Source organism: Phaeodactylum tricornutum, chromosome 23 (genome assembly GCF_000150955.2).
Source record: "Phaeodactylum tricornutum CCAP 1055/1 chromosome 23, whole genome shotgun sequence".
In the NCBI taxonomy this organism is placed as follows: domain Eukaryota; phylum Bacillariophyta; class Bacillariophyceae; order Surirellales; family Neidiaceae; genus Phaeodactylum; species Phaeodactylum tricornutum.
In genome coordinates this window covers 469,229-485,066 of record NC_011691.1, presented here as the reverse complement: position 1 = coordinate 485,066, position 15,838 = coordinate 469,229, and the positions used below count along the sequence as shown (strand labels likewise).

The following is a 15,838-nucleotide window of genomic DNA, read 5'->3' as shown; positions in this document are numbered from 1 at the left end:
CCCCGCAATGGTAAATGTGGGACAAAAATTTGATTCAACAAAGCCAAGCTCACTGGGGTAAGCCTGTTTTGTTAACCTCAATCTTTTATGCTCTAGACATTGTTCTTGGCTAAGATGATGTCTGATTGTTGTTGTGTGTGCTGTCTGGGTTTATCGAGCGTGTGCCATCAAGTCTGCACTCTGAGCACTCTTCAGAAAACCATCGTGATGTAACCCTGAATGAATTGGCAGCCACTGGGATTGTAAGGTTAAATGTGCAGACATTCTTGGCTTCAATATCGCTAAGGTCGTGTACGAATTACCACCTGCCGCTGGGTAGGTACGCCCCAACAGCAGGATCGCAACCGCGACAGTAGAATTTCAACAAATTGGAATCAAATGAAAACCTAGTATAGATATTCAGCCTACTGTAGTATAAGCCGTCTGTGTACGTCTTCTGCAGGGCTGGCGTGACGCTTTCGCATCTTTCCATACGACGGCGGTCGTTACCAACGGGTACAACAATTACATTGTGTCCAGGAAAGGCTCTTTTCTGGCTGTGCCACGTTCCTACTTTGGAAACAGTAACTTCTATCGACCAAAGAACACTTGGCTGGACGGCTGTACCACACTTTGATGTACATTTCCGGAGCCCCTCTCTCCTTCTAGAAAGTACATACACAGTAAAACATCCCCGGAAAGAGCTCCTAAATCAATTTGCGCTTGTGTTAACCATCTACTTGAATTGAATCGAACGATTTACTGGGGTATTTATTAACTGTAGGATTACGATATCTGATTGCTCCATCCATCCATCTGGTGCGGAGCCGTCGAGTTTGCTGCACATTTCAAAATTTACTGACTTTACTCGAGTTTCGTATGACTTGAGTCCACTCTTGACTCTAACCACCAAATGCGGTGTACTTCTTACTCGGTCTCAGTCTCGGACTCCTGACCTTTGTTGCCTTTGCCAGTCTCCATGTCATGAATGGAGTTGAGGTATACGGCAACGGACGGATTGGTCTCCATAAGCGCCTTCAAGGCCGGTGGCGCGTGCTCAGCAAAGCCAGGAAGTTTGACCAAATGGCCGGCTCCCAAATGTAGCTGCTCTGTGTTGTCACTCATGTTCTTGGCGGCACGTTCCTCGGCAGTACCAATGTACACCTCGTCACGCTGGAAACCGGCAATTTTCTTGTGAATCGCAGCAAGAACCCAAGCTCCGGAGCAGATACCAATAGCTTCTAACAGAAGACAAATGCGAAGGAAGATATAGGTGAAGGGGTTGGACAGGAAAGCGATAGGGAAGGCTGAGGCCACAAGCTGCCATGAAATGGACGCCACAATTGTGGTGATGATGGCCCCGAGAAGACCCGTGTCGAAGAGCTTTTGGACGCCGTCCGAGACTCCGAAGATGTTCTCTTCTCCTTCGGCAATCTCGACACTAGTGACGCGAGCAATGAAGAACATGCAGGAAACAACACACAGCTGTCGCCCAATCATGAAGCCCGGAAGGTTATTTCCTTCGCCTTTGAAGAGAAGTTCGCACGTCTTCTTGGCAAACACGGAATCTCCTCGCTCGGACTTGGGGATCTTAGCCACAGCAAAGAAGGCAATCTGCATACCCTCGAGCAAGCCAACAACGGACATGAGCAGGAAGAAGACAATGACAGCAACAGCCGACGGAACACCTTCCCACATGGTGGTCTTGCCGTCAAAGAGAGCGGCTAAAGTCACCGCAAAGCAATAGGCCAGGATGGCGAGAGAAACGAGACAGCGCGACCAAAAGAAGAGGTTCTGTAGTCCGTTGCGCGGCTCCTCGTTGGACTCGATCTTTTTGCCGGAAAGCGCAGCAACAAGCATCTGCACAAGGTAGGAGGCGTGAAGTAGACCGGAAAACTCAATCGCCATAGCGACCCAGAAGGTGAACAGCGCGAAGTAGTTGTTAATGTAGTCGAGCATGCACAGTGACGCGTTGACTTGAGAGTTCAGCTGGCCAATCATGGCCGTGAAGAGAATCATGGCCAGACCACTACCCAGAAACATGTTGGTCAGGACAGAAGGGAAACCCCAAAGCTCGGCGTCCTTGAGGGGACCGCCCGAGATGTTGATGGTGAAGACAGTCAGCACCACCATGAACTGGCGACCCAGCAGGTACCGATCGAGGTTGTCGCCCTTGTGGGCAATCGAAGTGCATTTGTAGGCGATTGGATGGGAGTCCTTGTAGAGCTCTCCGTTAACGGGCGCCAGACCGACCAAAGACCCTTGGCCGCCCTCCACCATGGTTAGCCACAACACACCGACCCAGATAGCAATAAAGGCAACGGCTGAGTGAACGTCGGACGAGAGTTTGGTTTCTTCGTTGAAGATGAGACCCATAATGATGATGGTAGAGAAGATGAGCAGGCCCACCGAGTAGGCACACTTCAAAATGTTGGCAACGTCCGCCATGGTGTCGTCGGTGAAAGGGTCTTTGTTCAAGCAGAGTAGATCGAGATGTTCTTGGTAGGAACGTTTCGGAGTTTCCTCACGGTAAAATTGTGAGTAGTAGAAACCGCTTGGTGTGGTTTGTTAGAGTTGTTTTTTTGGACGGAAAGATGAGCACCGGATTCGCCAAAGACTGGTTTCCGCGATCCGTGACGGTTAGAAAGTATCGTGGGAAGCCTAATAAACGAGGCAGCTGCGGTTGTGCTCCCGTTATTGCCCAACCGCCAATGATGGTGTTTGCTTAGCTATAATTAGTTTTCCCTTTCCACGACAGAAGATTGCAGTTAGCGGTTAGGAGATATTTGGGTCAGTAGAAAGTTGAACGGAATGGCGGAGACTGGGTGGCAGTTATAAGCAGTTGAAGATCGGTTATACGTTTCGAGGTGCGCCCTGGTTTTCGCGCGTATTTTGTGCCTGCAAAAGTTTCGGATTCTTGAAGTTTGTGTGACTCTCTCTGACTGACTGTGACTGAGAGTTACCTATTCGTGAGGTGAGCCCGCGTATCCCTTTGTTAGGGCTTTCATCATTTTCCGGATCGTTCCTTATGTCCCTTGTCACGGGTCTGACGTACAGGCTTCGCGCCCAAGTTGACGAAATATCCTTTGCGAGAGGGTCGGTGACGTTTGTTTTGGTGGGTAGACAGGCAATACGAGACTACTACTAGGAAGAGGAATCCAATGTAAATCGCTTGGTCGGTGGCTCTACTGACGGTGACTGTGAAGCCGAATCTGATTGGATTGTCACTTCTGTTTGTTTGCGGTTTAGTGGTATGGTGCGTTTTCAACTGGTGTGACGAACTGTGTGGTCTCCGAGATGAAAGAACGCTTGGAAATTGTAGTCACCGTCCGCCTTAGGGAGAGAGCGGACCAAACGTCCGTTTGCTGATTCATCCGTCCTGATTAGTTATTTGCTGTGTAACTTTGGCTTCTCGTCTTGTGTAACCTCTCTGTAGACTCACGTACATTCAGGCCGACCTGTCAGATTACTAGGTTACTAAGCATCCATCGTCCGCAGCGGCACTCTCGAAGAAGAAACCCCGTCGTGGAGCAATATCTGCTACATCGGTTGCTTTTCCAAATTGAAGCCATGAAGTTTTCCATACATCTTTTGATTCTGGCCTCTTTAGCGTACTGCCAGGCTTTCTCACCATCCTACGTTACAAATACACCGGTAAGGAATGCGTTACCGCTGTCGTTATGCTCTCCGGTGCCGACGACATTGCGGACGGCGCTTTCGATGAGCCCGTACGACGACGGGGAATCATCCGCCCGTGGGATGCCAATTGAGCAGCCGCGAGCCATCTCTGCAAAACAAGCTGTTTCGTATACCGTCGGTGCCTTCATTGCTCTGTCGGTGATGTTCACTCCCCAGCTTTCCATGCCGGCGGAAGCGGCTTCTTCCACCGCCACTCCCACCGCTTCCGTAACGCGGCCCATGTCGGTCGAACAACGAAACTTGGACGCGGCCCAGTCAATTCTTGATGCCGCGGACGCCAAGCTCAAGGTGACGCAAAAGTCCGTCGCGACGGCCAAAGCAGCCGATGATAAGCAGCTGGCGATACTCAAAAAGGCAGAGGACAAGGCCAACAAAGCGAAGGATGACCTCGTGTCTGCCACTACCAAACTCACTACTATGCGAGGAGACGTTAAGGTCTCGGACAAGGCCGTGGAGAAACAAAAGGAAAAAATAGGTACGTCTCCAAGGATCAAAAAAGGCTGATGGCTCCGTATTCACGTCATCTCACGTTTCTTCCTCATCAGTTGCTTTCAAGCAAGCCCAAACGGAGTCACTAGTTGGCTTGGACAAAGCTCGCGTCGCCCGAAAAGAAACTGCCTTAAAGCTCACGACGGCCCAACAAGGGACAAAAAGCTACGAAAAGACGAAACAAACAGCTCAGAAAAGTTACGACGTTGCCAACCAAAAGTTCAAATTGTATGAGAGCCAACAGGCCGAAAAGCAGAAGAAAATTGACGCTTCCAAAAAGGTTGCCACCGAAAAGCTCAAGGCCAAGCAAGCTGCTGACGCCAAGGTGGCCAAAAAGAATGCCGAACGAAAAGCGAAAGAAGAAGCCAAGATTCGCAAAACAAATCTCGACGCTTTAAAGAAACAGATTTCGAAACAGGATGAGAAGGTGAAGAAAGCCCAAACAAATTTGAAGGCTCTCGAAAAGGAACTCAGGTCGCTCAACTCACGCAAAACGATCGAAAAACAAGAAGTGAAGATTGCACAAGCAAAAACAAAGCTAGAAGCGGAAAAGAGTATATTGAAAGAACTCAAGGCCAAAAAAGTCTAGGACTATTGCATTCCCAGCATTGTGACGTCTCAAAGCAATATCAGTAGCTCGCACCTCCCAGATCTAAGAGCAATACAAACCATTTAGATACTATCTACAATCAAGACTTTTGCATATACATGAATTCGGCTTATATCTAAGTGTAGCTAGCGTTTACTGATTTGTTCGGCCGAATGCGAGCGAAATATGGATCTTTTTTCCGGTACACTTTATACAATGTTCAAGTCGTCGTGCATCTTGCGCAAGACATCTGTGAACACTGCAGCGAGAATATCGTAATTTCTTTACGACAAAGAGGATTGTTAGAAGTACGCTTGGAAGAATTGCGCACGAAAGCCAGCACACAAACTTACCGAGTTGTCTCCTTGTGTTCGACCCGCAACGCTTCTAGAACAGTGGTTGTGTACTCAATCCCTGTTGTTCGACTGGTCCCTGCCGAGTGATACCGAATCATTTCTGGTTTATATTTGGTGCCGTGGGGATGGGCTGTCCCAGTGTCGGAACTCTCTTCGTATTTTTTGTCTCCGCCTAGAATTGTAACACTTTTCGGTGGCGATCCTTTCATCCATTCCATTGCTCCTTTGGGGCGGTGGCTAATTTCGATGCCGTCTAGAGGGTTTTTAGGGCCTTCGGAGCCGTCGTGCCGCAACGCACGCACCGCATGGAGTAGCCATGTGTGCGCCCACATGAGGGATAGATAGGGAACGCTTCCGTCACCACTGTGGTGCAATGATCCATCAGCAATTTTCGTCCGTCGCGGGCGCTTCTTGCCCAGCATTTCGCCAAAGCCACCGCGTTGAACATCAAAACGTTCTTCGTACAAAGTTCCTCCGGCGTCTTCCCACAAAGCACGCTGAAGATTGGGAATCCCGTCGTATTCCCCTTCTATCAATGAAGTATCTTTAATAACGCGTTTGCGGTATGTGTAACCCACTTCGGTAGGAACGTCGACGCCATAAGCCATAATCACGTGTTTTATCAAAGGTCGCTCCCAAGATGAATTCAACATGTTAGGAACGGCAGTATTCCAAAAGGACTCTTCAAGCTGCTCTTTCTTAACTTTCAGCGGATCTAGCTCTTCGCGCCAAACTTTGTTAATTTTGGTAAATATCTCCCCGGATTGGACATCTAACGGACCAATGTTGAATGTTGAGTTGATGGCACATGGAGACTTTTCCTTTTCATCGCAGTATTCGGTGGTGATCTGCACCATTGGTTGATCTGAATCCCAGTCTTCTCGGTCAAGTAACAACGCTTTCAGAGCGGGATAGTTTTTCCAAGGATCCCTGTTGCCTTGATCTTCTGCCAAACCTTCGATTTCGGTAACGATATCGTCTAAGCAGGCGAGCCTCGAGTCAACGTGTGCCTGGTGCTTGTTCATTTGAGCCGTCCTAGCCGACGTTGTAGCCAACTCCTCGTCGCCCCAATCGTCGAAGTCCCAGCGATCACAAAAGCCCTCTTTGGTACTGAGTGGATTGACGGTGTGTGTACTCCCGAACGTTATCTCCATTTCACGGGCCGTCGAATCTTCCATTGGTACACCCATGTTCTCCCCCGAGATGACCGCACGCAACGGATTTATGGCACCCAGCATCGGGGACGACAATCCAATATAGGTCCAGATATGCGTTTCAATCCATTCATACCATGCTGTTTCGCCTTCCATTTGGGCGAGCTCCCACAATTTGGCGTTACGTGAAGCGATATCCGTTTCGTCAGCGGGAGAACCGCTCCACCATTCGTCAAAGCCTGTCACCCAACCAGACAAGTAGGAAGTATCAGTGCTCGCTTCGTCTTCAAGGTTTCTAGCTGCCTTTTGTTTCATTTTGGCTCGTCGGTCAGCTTGCTTGACGTAGCGGTGAAAGGCTTCTTGCTGAAGTTCTGTTTTGAGCCATTCCAGAAAGTATCGAAAAATAAGATTGCCCATACTGTGTGCCACCATAATACCAGGTTTCCCGTTGGACTGAACCGCGGCTTCAATCCGACGGCGTGTCAGGGTTAGAAAGCCATCACGAGATTGCATTTTGTCAGGTGACAGCCGCCAGTCATAGGGCAATCCAACGATGTTGCTGACGTCGTAACCAAGGTTGTCGGCCAACCATTGAACAAGCCATGCATATACAGTGTTGGTACCTCCCACTAGAAGTTTTGTACTGATTCCACCAGGAGATAGACTAGAAATTGCGTCCAATCCTTCATCAGGGCGTAGCTTGCATCCAATTTCGATATCGTCGGTATCTGTTTGATTCCATCCTAGCTGAAGACATTCCTTCATGCAAGAAACGTCAATGGTCCCCATCTGCATGACAAGGTTGATGTTGAGCCAAACATAGTCTTGTACTTTGATGTCACTGAGCAGTGGATGATGTGGACACGATTTAAAACGCCAAGCTACGAGGCGAGTCGATGCCAAACCAGGCATGAGAAATATTGGCGGTCGTTTGTTCACAGTGTCCGATTCGTTAGCTTTTGCTGTGGCGTGGTTGGTGGGGGTAGTGGAACCGGTGGCTGTATCGTTGATTTTCTTCAACCGCTCATGCTTGCTCGAAATACCACTACCCGATTGACGTAACTTATCTCGCATTTGAATAATATGTGGATCGGACCCCCAATGCTTGTCCACAATCATTTCTTGCTGGGTAGTGCAGCGTTCCCGACTTTCCTCGTCCTCCGCTTGGAATAGTCCATCCGGGTCGACACCGCCGTAACTGCACGTGGCGTCGACCCCTGCAGTAGTTATTTGTTCCATTGTACTTTCGGGCGGACTCCAACAATCCTCGTATCCGCACTCCGGGTCGATTTGGAGAGGATCGTACATAGAGTCTTCCACGTTATCGTCCGAGTTCGAGGAACGATCCTTGGCATCGCTTCGAGTCTCGTATTCTATAAACGCTTTATTTTCTTGCTCGGGAGGCTCCGTCTTGTCAGCGTCGTTCTCAAATTTTGATTGCAATGGATTGGCTAGGCTTGCTGAACAGATATTTGGAAGTAGTGCCAGACTAATATGTATCAGCACAACTATTCGTTTCGTCCAGCTGTTCGGACCGGGTGCACGGAGCGTCTCGTGTTGTTGCGCATTCACTCGACTCCTCACAAGGCTGGAACAAGGAATTTTGTTCACATTGTCGGTGACGATGATTTTCCGAAACGCCTTCATCATCACGGGATCGAAACGGGGAAAGAATGAATACCGAGAGGTGTATACAGTCGTTGGTCCTTCCACTTCAAGGGGCGGTGATTGACGACAGAACCGACGGGGGCCAGGGTGAGTAGCAGCGAGGCATGAAAGTACAACACTCGTAGCGGGTCTCGGGTCTCTACAGTTACGGACTCAAAGCAGACTTTTGTTTGATAGCTAATTAGGTACTAGCCATCAATCAGAATGAGCAACTGTACCATTGTCGTGAGAGATTCCGCATCGTTCGAACTCCCGGTAGGCAAAACGAATCTTGGGGCAAATCCAGACGAACCCAAGAGTGCCAAGAATGGTGCAATACGCTTTTCGTCTGTCATCGTACCGTTGCCGAAGGGTGCCTTTCAGTCTAAAAAACAGGAGAGAATCTTGATGGACGGTGGTGCATACATGTAGTTAACAGTTTGGATGATCAAGTGAACTGTTACATTGAACATATGTTTACTGTTGATGCTGTACCTTGCCAATTGCTAATTGCTTTCCTTTTTTGCATTTCAGTCATGTCAGTCTTGACTGGGAGTCACAAATCCGGTACCACCTCTGAGACCATGAGACAACGCCTTACTCGAAAGAATTTGGAACTCGACAATATCGGGCCTCCGATGGATTACTTCTGCAGCGAAACTAGCATTTCTGGAGAAATCAAATCATACCGAAACAATATACACTCATACTCGACTAAACAAACAGTAAATTTTGCGTCACATCAAGAATATTGCGGAGTGACAATATGTGTTGTCGAAACCTCATCTGGTTCGACTCTCTATTCCTGCCACGCACGCACGTGGCGTTGTTTTGCGGAACAACACCTGCTAATAGTGCTGCCGAGGATTTCCAGTAACCGTTCGTTGCGGTTTTGCCCGTAGGTAGATTCCCCCTGCGCGGCACGAGTGGCCGCGGGACATACCTATCATCCTTTACAAGTGCATCCGTTGCCAGCAAAACAGGATGCGTAAGCGGGAAAAATGGCTCCACACTTATATAAATGTCCATCTTACTGACGGACACTTATACCTGAAGGTCTTTGGAGCTATATTTCCGTTGAAAGAAACAAATGTCCACATTCAAGGACAACAATAAGTAGTTGAGATACTATTAATAGAATCTAAACATTTCAGAGACGACGTCACGTTTAGCCCGTCACAATTGACGCATGTATTCCTCCACAAGTGCACGCGTCGATTCCAAAATATGCGTAAGAGATATGAAAGAAGAATGACCGGAATACCGGCTGCTGTAGTGGGGTCCCACATGGCCTACACGCTCTCGTCAGGATAGGAACCACCTCAGTGGCAGTCCACGACCGATTCGGATAACGCAGAATCGTCAGTCCCATCGGTAGGAACACGCACGTGCCAGCTGCATTGCTTCTACCACCCAACAGGCCCAAACGTAGTCCGTGTCCACATCGCCAATCAACGGGTACTTGCCACTGCTATTACTACTACCACCATTCCTTCCGTAGATTCTCTCGAATTTGGGAACCGCCAACACGTCACCATCTCCGTCGCCCACATTTTCAAACCGCGTTCGTCTCCGAATCCACCTATCCACGTGTTCTCACAAACAACGAACGCGAAAAAGTAGTCATTGCCCAGTGTTTCTTCTTTGGAAACAACACACAAATTAACTGGAAACACCACAACAAGCAAGTCGAGGCAGTCGTAACTTTCACAGTCAACACAGCGCTCGTCGACAACAATCATCGCCAGTATGATTCACCAGATTCCGTTGGAAGTCGAACCGACGACTTCTTCGCTCAACAAGCGCAGTCACGCTGGCTTGAAAGCTCATGCTGCTCCCAATGATGTGACGGAGGTCCAGCAGCTGTCAACGTCGTCTCTGAACGCCCTAAGAACTCGACAAGCCATGTGGGCGGTACTGTGGAAGGACATTGTCAAGGAATACGCCGAAGAAGAACCCGAAACAGCGACGTCTTCCGGATCTCTTTCGTCCGATGATGATGACGAGGACGAAGAAGAAGAAACAGGCATTGCACAAGCGCTTGTGCGCGCCGCCTTTTCGCCGACTCTCTCTACTCCAGACTTGGCCAAACTCGTCATGAATGTGACCGGTACATCACACCAGACGACAGTCGACGAAGGCCCCGTGACCAAGAAAGCTCGAGTGGAATCGGACAGTCACCAAACCTCCGGCCCTCCCATGGAATCCATCAAGTTCACCAACAATTGTCAAGTTCGTCGTCACTCCATGAAGCTCAGCGTCTCGGCCCCGTCGCTCCTGCACGTTGATCAACGCACCATGCAAGCCTCCACTGACCTTTCCGCCACCATTACCAACGCCGTCAAACCCGACGACTTGTTGCGTGAGATTCTGACTTCCAAGGATCGTTCCATCGAGACGTTTGCCGCAATGGACCTGGAACAGGACTTTTTTGAGCCCGTGACCGAAGCCGCCATTACCGCCTACGATATGCCGGTTGTACAAGCCGTCCGCGAAGCAGAAATCGAAACCTTGCACCGGATGAAGGAATCTGGCCGTGATCTCAACGCACGAAACAAGTTTGGTGAGTCCGTCTTGCACATTTGTTGTCGCCGCGGATCCACGCAAGTCTTGGATTTTCTACTCCAGCAAGTGCAACTTTCGCCCCGCGTCTGCTGCGATTACGGCCGCACGCCTCTGCACGATGCTTGCTGGACGAGCTCGCCCAATTTTGCAATCATTGACATGTTGACCAAAGTGTGTCCGGATTTGTGGCACGTGCGCGACAAGCGGGGATTTACACCGCTCGAGTACGTCAGTCGGGAGCAATGGAACGTTTGGGGCACCTACTTGCGCTCTCGTTCGGTGGAGCAGTTGGCGGCGCGAGAGTTGATGTGAATAACACGATCGTAAGGACGAGGACGTATGCGTGAACAGGAATCAGCCATCATGGGAAAATTTGTACATATACAAACAAAATCAGAGAACGATGAGCTGCTTGAACAAGAGGGGATCGTTCTAATATCAATGAATAGAATACAGTTACAAAATGTACGTCTTTCTATATGGCTTCGTAAGGTGTTTTCGTCTCTGGATTGCAAATATAAGCATATGGGTTCAACGCCTATTGACAGTGAGACTCCACAGAAATGATTCGAGCGGGAAGTAACATTTTCACTAGTACAAAGTAGCTACGTTCGTTAACATCGGCAAGCCCGAACAATTTAGAAAGAAAACTGAGATAAGTTCTTGGACAAAGTAGAGCACCCAAAATGTGAACGTCTACGTATCAGGTGGGTCTTCACGGTCAGAAAGTGTGGGGTGAACGAACCTTTATGCTAAGCGAGTGTCACTCTGCCTGTGCTGTACGTACAGTTTCCAGCGCGTGCATGGATCTACCATTGTACTATCTCTACATCCGACTCTGTATTGAAGGCGGCTCACCCACGCCTTGACACTCATCGTGAACGACACGCGCCGCCGCTTGACAGAGTGTGTCGGCAGCCTCGCGGGTCGCAGCTTCCGCATAAATGCGTACCACATCTTCGGTTCCCGAAGGACGAATAAAGCAACGACCACTCGGGTGTTGCTGCACCAGCTCGTCGAGTCGGGGTTGCACGGATGCGGGAGCGAGACAACGTGTTTCGTTGTCGTTCGTTTGAATTATACTGCGATCTTGGACGCGAATCTTGTCCTGCCGTGACGGCAAGTCTTGGTACATGGCGTTCCATTCGGCCAATGTCCAGCGTCGGAGCGTCAAAATGGCGTCGACCAGTAATAGGTCCGACAAGGCATCCCCGACGGCTTGATTGACCAAGCGTGGTAGGGTTTCTAACCGGCGAAGCGCTCTTGTTGCAACCGTGTCCTGCACTGCCGTTGAAAGAAACGCGGCCGCCTCGTTGAGCGCATCGTAGTACCGATCTCCAAAGACAATGGTCCCATGCCCATTGGCTTCAAAGTAGACACCAATGTCGAATTGGTGCGCCGCTGCGTGTACGTGTTTGACGCCCGTCTTGGCAATGGCCACGTTGGCTTTCCCGAGTTTTTGTTCAAGATAGGCCGTTGACGCGCCGTTGGCGTAGGCTGTTTGTACCACACCGAGCGACAAGAACGAGATCGACGGTACGGCCTTTTGTAGAATGCCGAGTTCGTTGCCGACAAAATCGCACAACAAGCAAGCAATTTTGTCGCCATCCAAGAGAAAAAAGTCGGAGCCGTGGCCTCCTTCGGAAAAGAAGACGATCCGATCCGCGTCGCCGTCTAGAGCGGCACAGTACGACTTGTCGACGGATGCTGGCTTGATGGCCCTACCTTCCGATGTGGTGGCACTGGTAAAAAGGTCGGCATCGTACCAAGTCGGAGGAATAATCATTTTTTGCACGTATTCCGAACCACAGGACTCGTTGAGGGGTCCACCCGAATCGGGACCGTTGGTTGGAACGATTGTCGTGGACGAGCCGAATCCCGAGGATTGTTGATCAAGTGTTTGTAGTAAGGCTTCGAGTCCAATATATCCTACGCCACAGGCACAATCCACTAGAAGCGAGCGCTGTAGTGGAGCTTGATTGTCGGTAGTCGCGAGGAGGGCACGGTAGGAGTCGATCAAGAGTCGCTGGTATCCGTCAACGTGGGGTCGATGCGGAATGAGTTTCGGCAAGAATTTGACGTGATTGGCGTGTAGGACGGCGTGGTGTAGCATGGGTGTCGTGACAACGCCGTGATCCAGCACGAGGGCTCCGCAGGCACGGGCGGCCTTGACGACCAAACAAGTCAAAAAAGGAGAATGAGAACGAGTATCTCGTCCCACGTGCACCACAACAGGTTCTGTCGCAGCGTTACCGGAGTGGATACGCTTCTCTGTAGTGTACTTGGCCTGTTGTGCGACAAAGTACTGCACGAGAGCATCCGTGTTGCGTTCGTTGGCGAGATAGACAGCCAAACGTTCGCCTTGTGCATTCATCATGCCACCGTCCGGATCCGCAATTTTGACGCCGTTGTAGCTCTCGTCGTTGTGACTAGCGGTTACCATGACGCCGACGTGATAGCCGCTAGCGGTTTCCAACGCCCGCAAGGTTGCCAGTATGCCAACCCGCACCATGACGGGTGGTAAGACGGCGGCGTCGTAGCGGAATCCCGCCGTTCCGTATTCCATCGTTCGTTCCGACTCCATCGACACGGGATACTTGTCGCATAAGCGGGCGAGTTCCGCATGCGAAGGTTGCGGATCCAGTCGAATGGGAGTAGCGTTCATAGTGACAGGCTGCCGCAGTGATAGAATGGGAGCAGAGTCAGGCTCAGGATCGGCAATGGCAAGCATGCATTGTCGATGTTCAGGGTCAACAATGTTTCAGTACTGCGCCCTCTACTACTAGAGTACAGTGCCGTCCGTTCCAATCTACAATAGAGTTAGCAGTAAATGTAACAATAAGGCATAATAGGTAGTCGTTTTGCCGGAATGTCTAAAATATCCGGGTTTCTGACATTGTCAAGCAGCAGCAGAAGTGCGCAGTGGACGGCATACTGTACCATGTCCGCAACCAAAAGTCAAAGCCAGACGCGATCGATCTTTGTTTATATTTTTAGCTATTCTTTCAAAACGAGGCCTATGTAATTTAAAAAGCAGAAGATTAGCACTACCTATTAAACAGCCATTCGGCGTAAACTGAACTATAAACATCCCGTTTTTCACTATAGTAATCCTCAGGGTACGAGGTACGGCACATCAACATACACTGGTACAGCTTTCGCTCGCTAATCCGCCGAATCGTGGTGGTATGGAACAAGTTCCCTAGCTTGGAAAGAAGCGCGACTACCCCAGTATCTATCTGCCCACCCGTCGACCAAGTAGGACTCTCAGTCAGCCAAAATAGAAGTAAATCGACCTCTTTCGCTCGCTGATCAAGGAGACGTCATGAAAAGCTCGCTTCTATAAAGTGTTTTGATTTTATCAACAACAAGGTTCGCTGACAGTGCAACGCCTTTCTGCAATCGGGCTGGTCGCGATTGCCTTTTCCATTTTTGTTTTTTACCGACGTTGCTAGAGTAGGCAACATGTTTCCGTCGGCTCAGTCTGGTGAAACCATTAGTCGTTCTTCGAGGACATTGGTAGCGTTCACGACGCTGGCCTTGGTAGGCTGTTTAGCAGCCTTGGTCCAAACGTTCGGGCCAGCACAGGATTATTATTCCATGCGCGATCACAACATTGTCTTCAGTACAATCACCGAACGACCAACGGTAGAGTCGACAAAAACCACCAGCCCTTCGTCGTCGCCACCACAACTTTCCTCCCTCGTAGCCCAAATGTCCGGCGGCGCACCGGTCGATTGGAACACGTACCTCGATGCTGTCGCGTACGATCCCAGTTTACGAACTTCCTGGACGTGCGGCAACGAATCTTCTCAAACCGCCAACACCGCTCGCAAGGTCAAAGTTATTTTTGTACACGTCTTCAAGACTGCCGGTTCGACCTTTCGTGAATTGTTCCAAAGCTACGCCAGACGGTGTCATGCTGGGTTGGCCATTGTCACGGAATGCTCCGGACTCTCGCCCAACATTACCACGCATTGGCGAAATCAACGCGGCTTTACGTCGAATAAGGCCGCACCCGAATTGTGTGTGCGCAAACGCGTACTCACACGCGAGGGACGCGTATACGATTCCAAAACGCAAGGACCTTTCTATCCGACGCTGGAATTCATGCAACACTACGTGGACCTCTTGATTGGGCATCTGCCCATTGGGGCACACCGACATTGGCCAAAAGAAACATCTCAAGTACCCCTGTCATCCTCCAATATGACACCAGTGGATGCCCAGTATTTGACCTTTGTACGGGAACCCGTACACAAATATGTCAGTGGAACAATGTACACGAATCGCTACCGCGAATGGGATCTGGAAACGTCCATACAGGAAATAAGTACTCGAGTACTAAAGGAAAGCCGGGAAAGTCGGTACTACGAAGGATATTCAGCATATTTGCTCACGCCCGAACAAAAACATTTCGTTTTATCGAGAGTAGAAAGTCGGCAGGCATCAAAGTCATCTCTGTTGGAGCAAAAGATGGAGTTCATGTTAAACAATCTTGTCCAGCAGCGCGTCATGGTTGGTGTGGTGGAGAATATGACGGAAAGTATTGCTTTAATGCGATACGTCATGGACGGGGGTAACGAACTGCGTGAACTCTTTGGCATAGTCGATAGTAGCAATACCAAAAGCGTCGCTGATTCTGGCGATGCCAATTCCCTAGACGGAGTCGACGCAAATTCCACTTCAAGTAAGACACTTATTCGCAACAAATCATCGGTCTCGACCGATGCAGTCATTCAAGGGTTGCGAGAAAACCCACAAATCGCTGCAGCCTTGGACAAGGTCTTGAAGTACGATTCCATAGTATATTCTTTCGCAGTACAGTTACACTGCCGCCAGCACGAGTGGCTTCAACAGCTGCAGAAAGCCTAGCAGTGCTGCCCGAGCCTTATCGATTCTGTATACATTACCCCACGGGATAAATCGATACGCCGTTATTTGTTAGTACACATATCTTACCTCTTGCCGATAGGGGCAAGCTTCTTTCTTCACCGACGAAGTAAGCATTTGACGAAAAGCCTTCTCGCGCAAAACATTACTGTTAGTGTAAACTATCAAAAAGCTCGCCGACACGATCTTGACTGTCTTCCTACAACCCGATTCTTTCGAACTGTAAGTCAGTTGACATAACTGCAAATTCCTGCAGAATTTTTTATGTTAAATTCGTATGCAAAAATGTGAGCTCGATCGCGGGATTGAACCACGGACCTTTTGATGTCCATATAGTACAAGTCAAATGCTCTACCACTGAGCTAAACGAGCTAACGCATTTAAACAAAATATTTATACTATTTATAATTGTTTTGAATTCTTTTTGATTGCCGAAAGGCACGATTGTTTATTGTAAGGCTAACAGT

General features: G+C 49.5%; 6 protein-coding genes across 6 annotated transcripts; 3 read left to right on the top strand and 3 right to left on the bottom strand.

Moving 5' to 3' along the window:
* Nucleotides 1–722: 722 nt before the first annotated feature.
* PHATRDRAFT_55090 (predicted protein) lies at nt 723–2,502 on the bottom strand. Its single transcript, XM_002184339.1, has one exon. It carries the CDS (start codon nt 2,425–2,427, stop codon nt 907–909), a length of 1,521 nt encoding a protein of 506 aa, XP_002184375.1. The 5' UTR covers nt 2,428–2,502; the 3' UTR covers nt 723–906.
* A 1,197-nt stretch (nt 2,503–3,699) lies between these two features.
* Nucleotides 3,700–4,756, top strand: PHATRDRAFT_40467 (predicted protein; the record flags this gene model as incomplete). Its single annotated transcript, XM_002184433.1, has 2 exons — nt 3,700–4,153; nt 4,224–4,756. The coding sequence occupies 2 exons, from the start codon at nt 3,700–3,702 to the stop codon at nt 4,754–4,756; spliced, it is 987 nt and encodes a 328-aa protein (XP_002184469.1).
* A 209-nt stretch (nt 4,757–4,965) lies between these two features.
* Nucleotides 4,966–8,126, bottom strand: PHATRDRAFT_49702 (predicted protein; the record flags this gene model as incomplete). Its single annotated transcript, XM_002184338.1, has 2 exons — nt 5,110–8,126; nt 4,966–5,038 (listed from the first exon to the last, which is right to left on the bottom strand). Exons 1-2 carry the CDS (start codon nt 7,914–7,916, stop codon nt 4,966–4,968), a joined length of 2,880 nt encoding a protein of 959 aa, XP_002184374.1. The 5' UTR covers nt 7,917–8,126.
* A 1,399-nt stretch (nt 8,127–9,525) lies between these two features.
* On the top strand, nt 9,526–10,790 carry PHATRDRAFT_49701 (predicted protein; the record flags this gene model as incomplete). The annotated part of the gene is made up of 1 exon (XM_002184432.1): nt 9,526–10,790. Exon 1 carries the CDS (start codon nt 9,663–9,665, stop codon nt 10,788–10,790), a length of 1,128 nt encoding a protein of 375 aa, XP_002184468.1. The 5' UTR covers nt 9,526–9,662.
* Nucleotides 10,791–11,304: 514 nt separating this feature from the next.
* Nucleotides 11,305–13,225, bottom strand: PHATRDRAFT_51225 (predicted protein; the record flags this gene model as incomplete). Its single annotated transcript, XM_002184337.1, has 1 exon — nt 11,305–13,225. Exon 1 carries the CDS (start codon nt 13,207–13,209, stop codon nt 11,305–11,307), a length of 1,905 nt encoding a protein of 634 aa, XP_002184373.1. The 5' UTR covers nt 13,210–13,225.
* Nucleotides 13,226–13,629: 404 nt separating this feature from the next.
* Nucleotides 13,630–15,732, top strand: PHATRDRAFT_49699 (predicted protein; the record flags this gene model as incomplete). Its single annotated transcript, XM_002184431.1, has 5 exons — nt 13,630–14,744; nt 14,985–15,284; nt 15,454–15,480; nt 15,544–15,593; nt 15,708–15,732. The coding sequence occupies exons 1-5, from the start codon at nt 13,944–13,946 to the stop codon at nt 15,730–15,732; spliced, it is 1,203 nt and encodes a 400-aa protein (XP_002184467.1). The 5' UTR covers nt 13,630–13,943.
* Between the last annotated feature and the right edge of the window lie 106 nt (nt 15,733–15,838).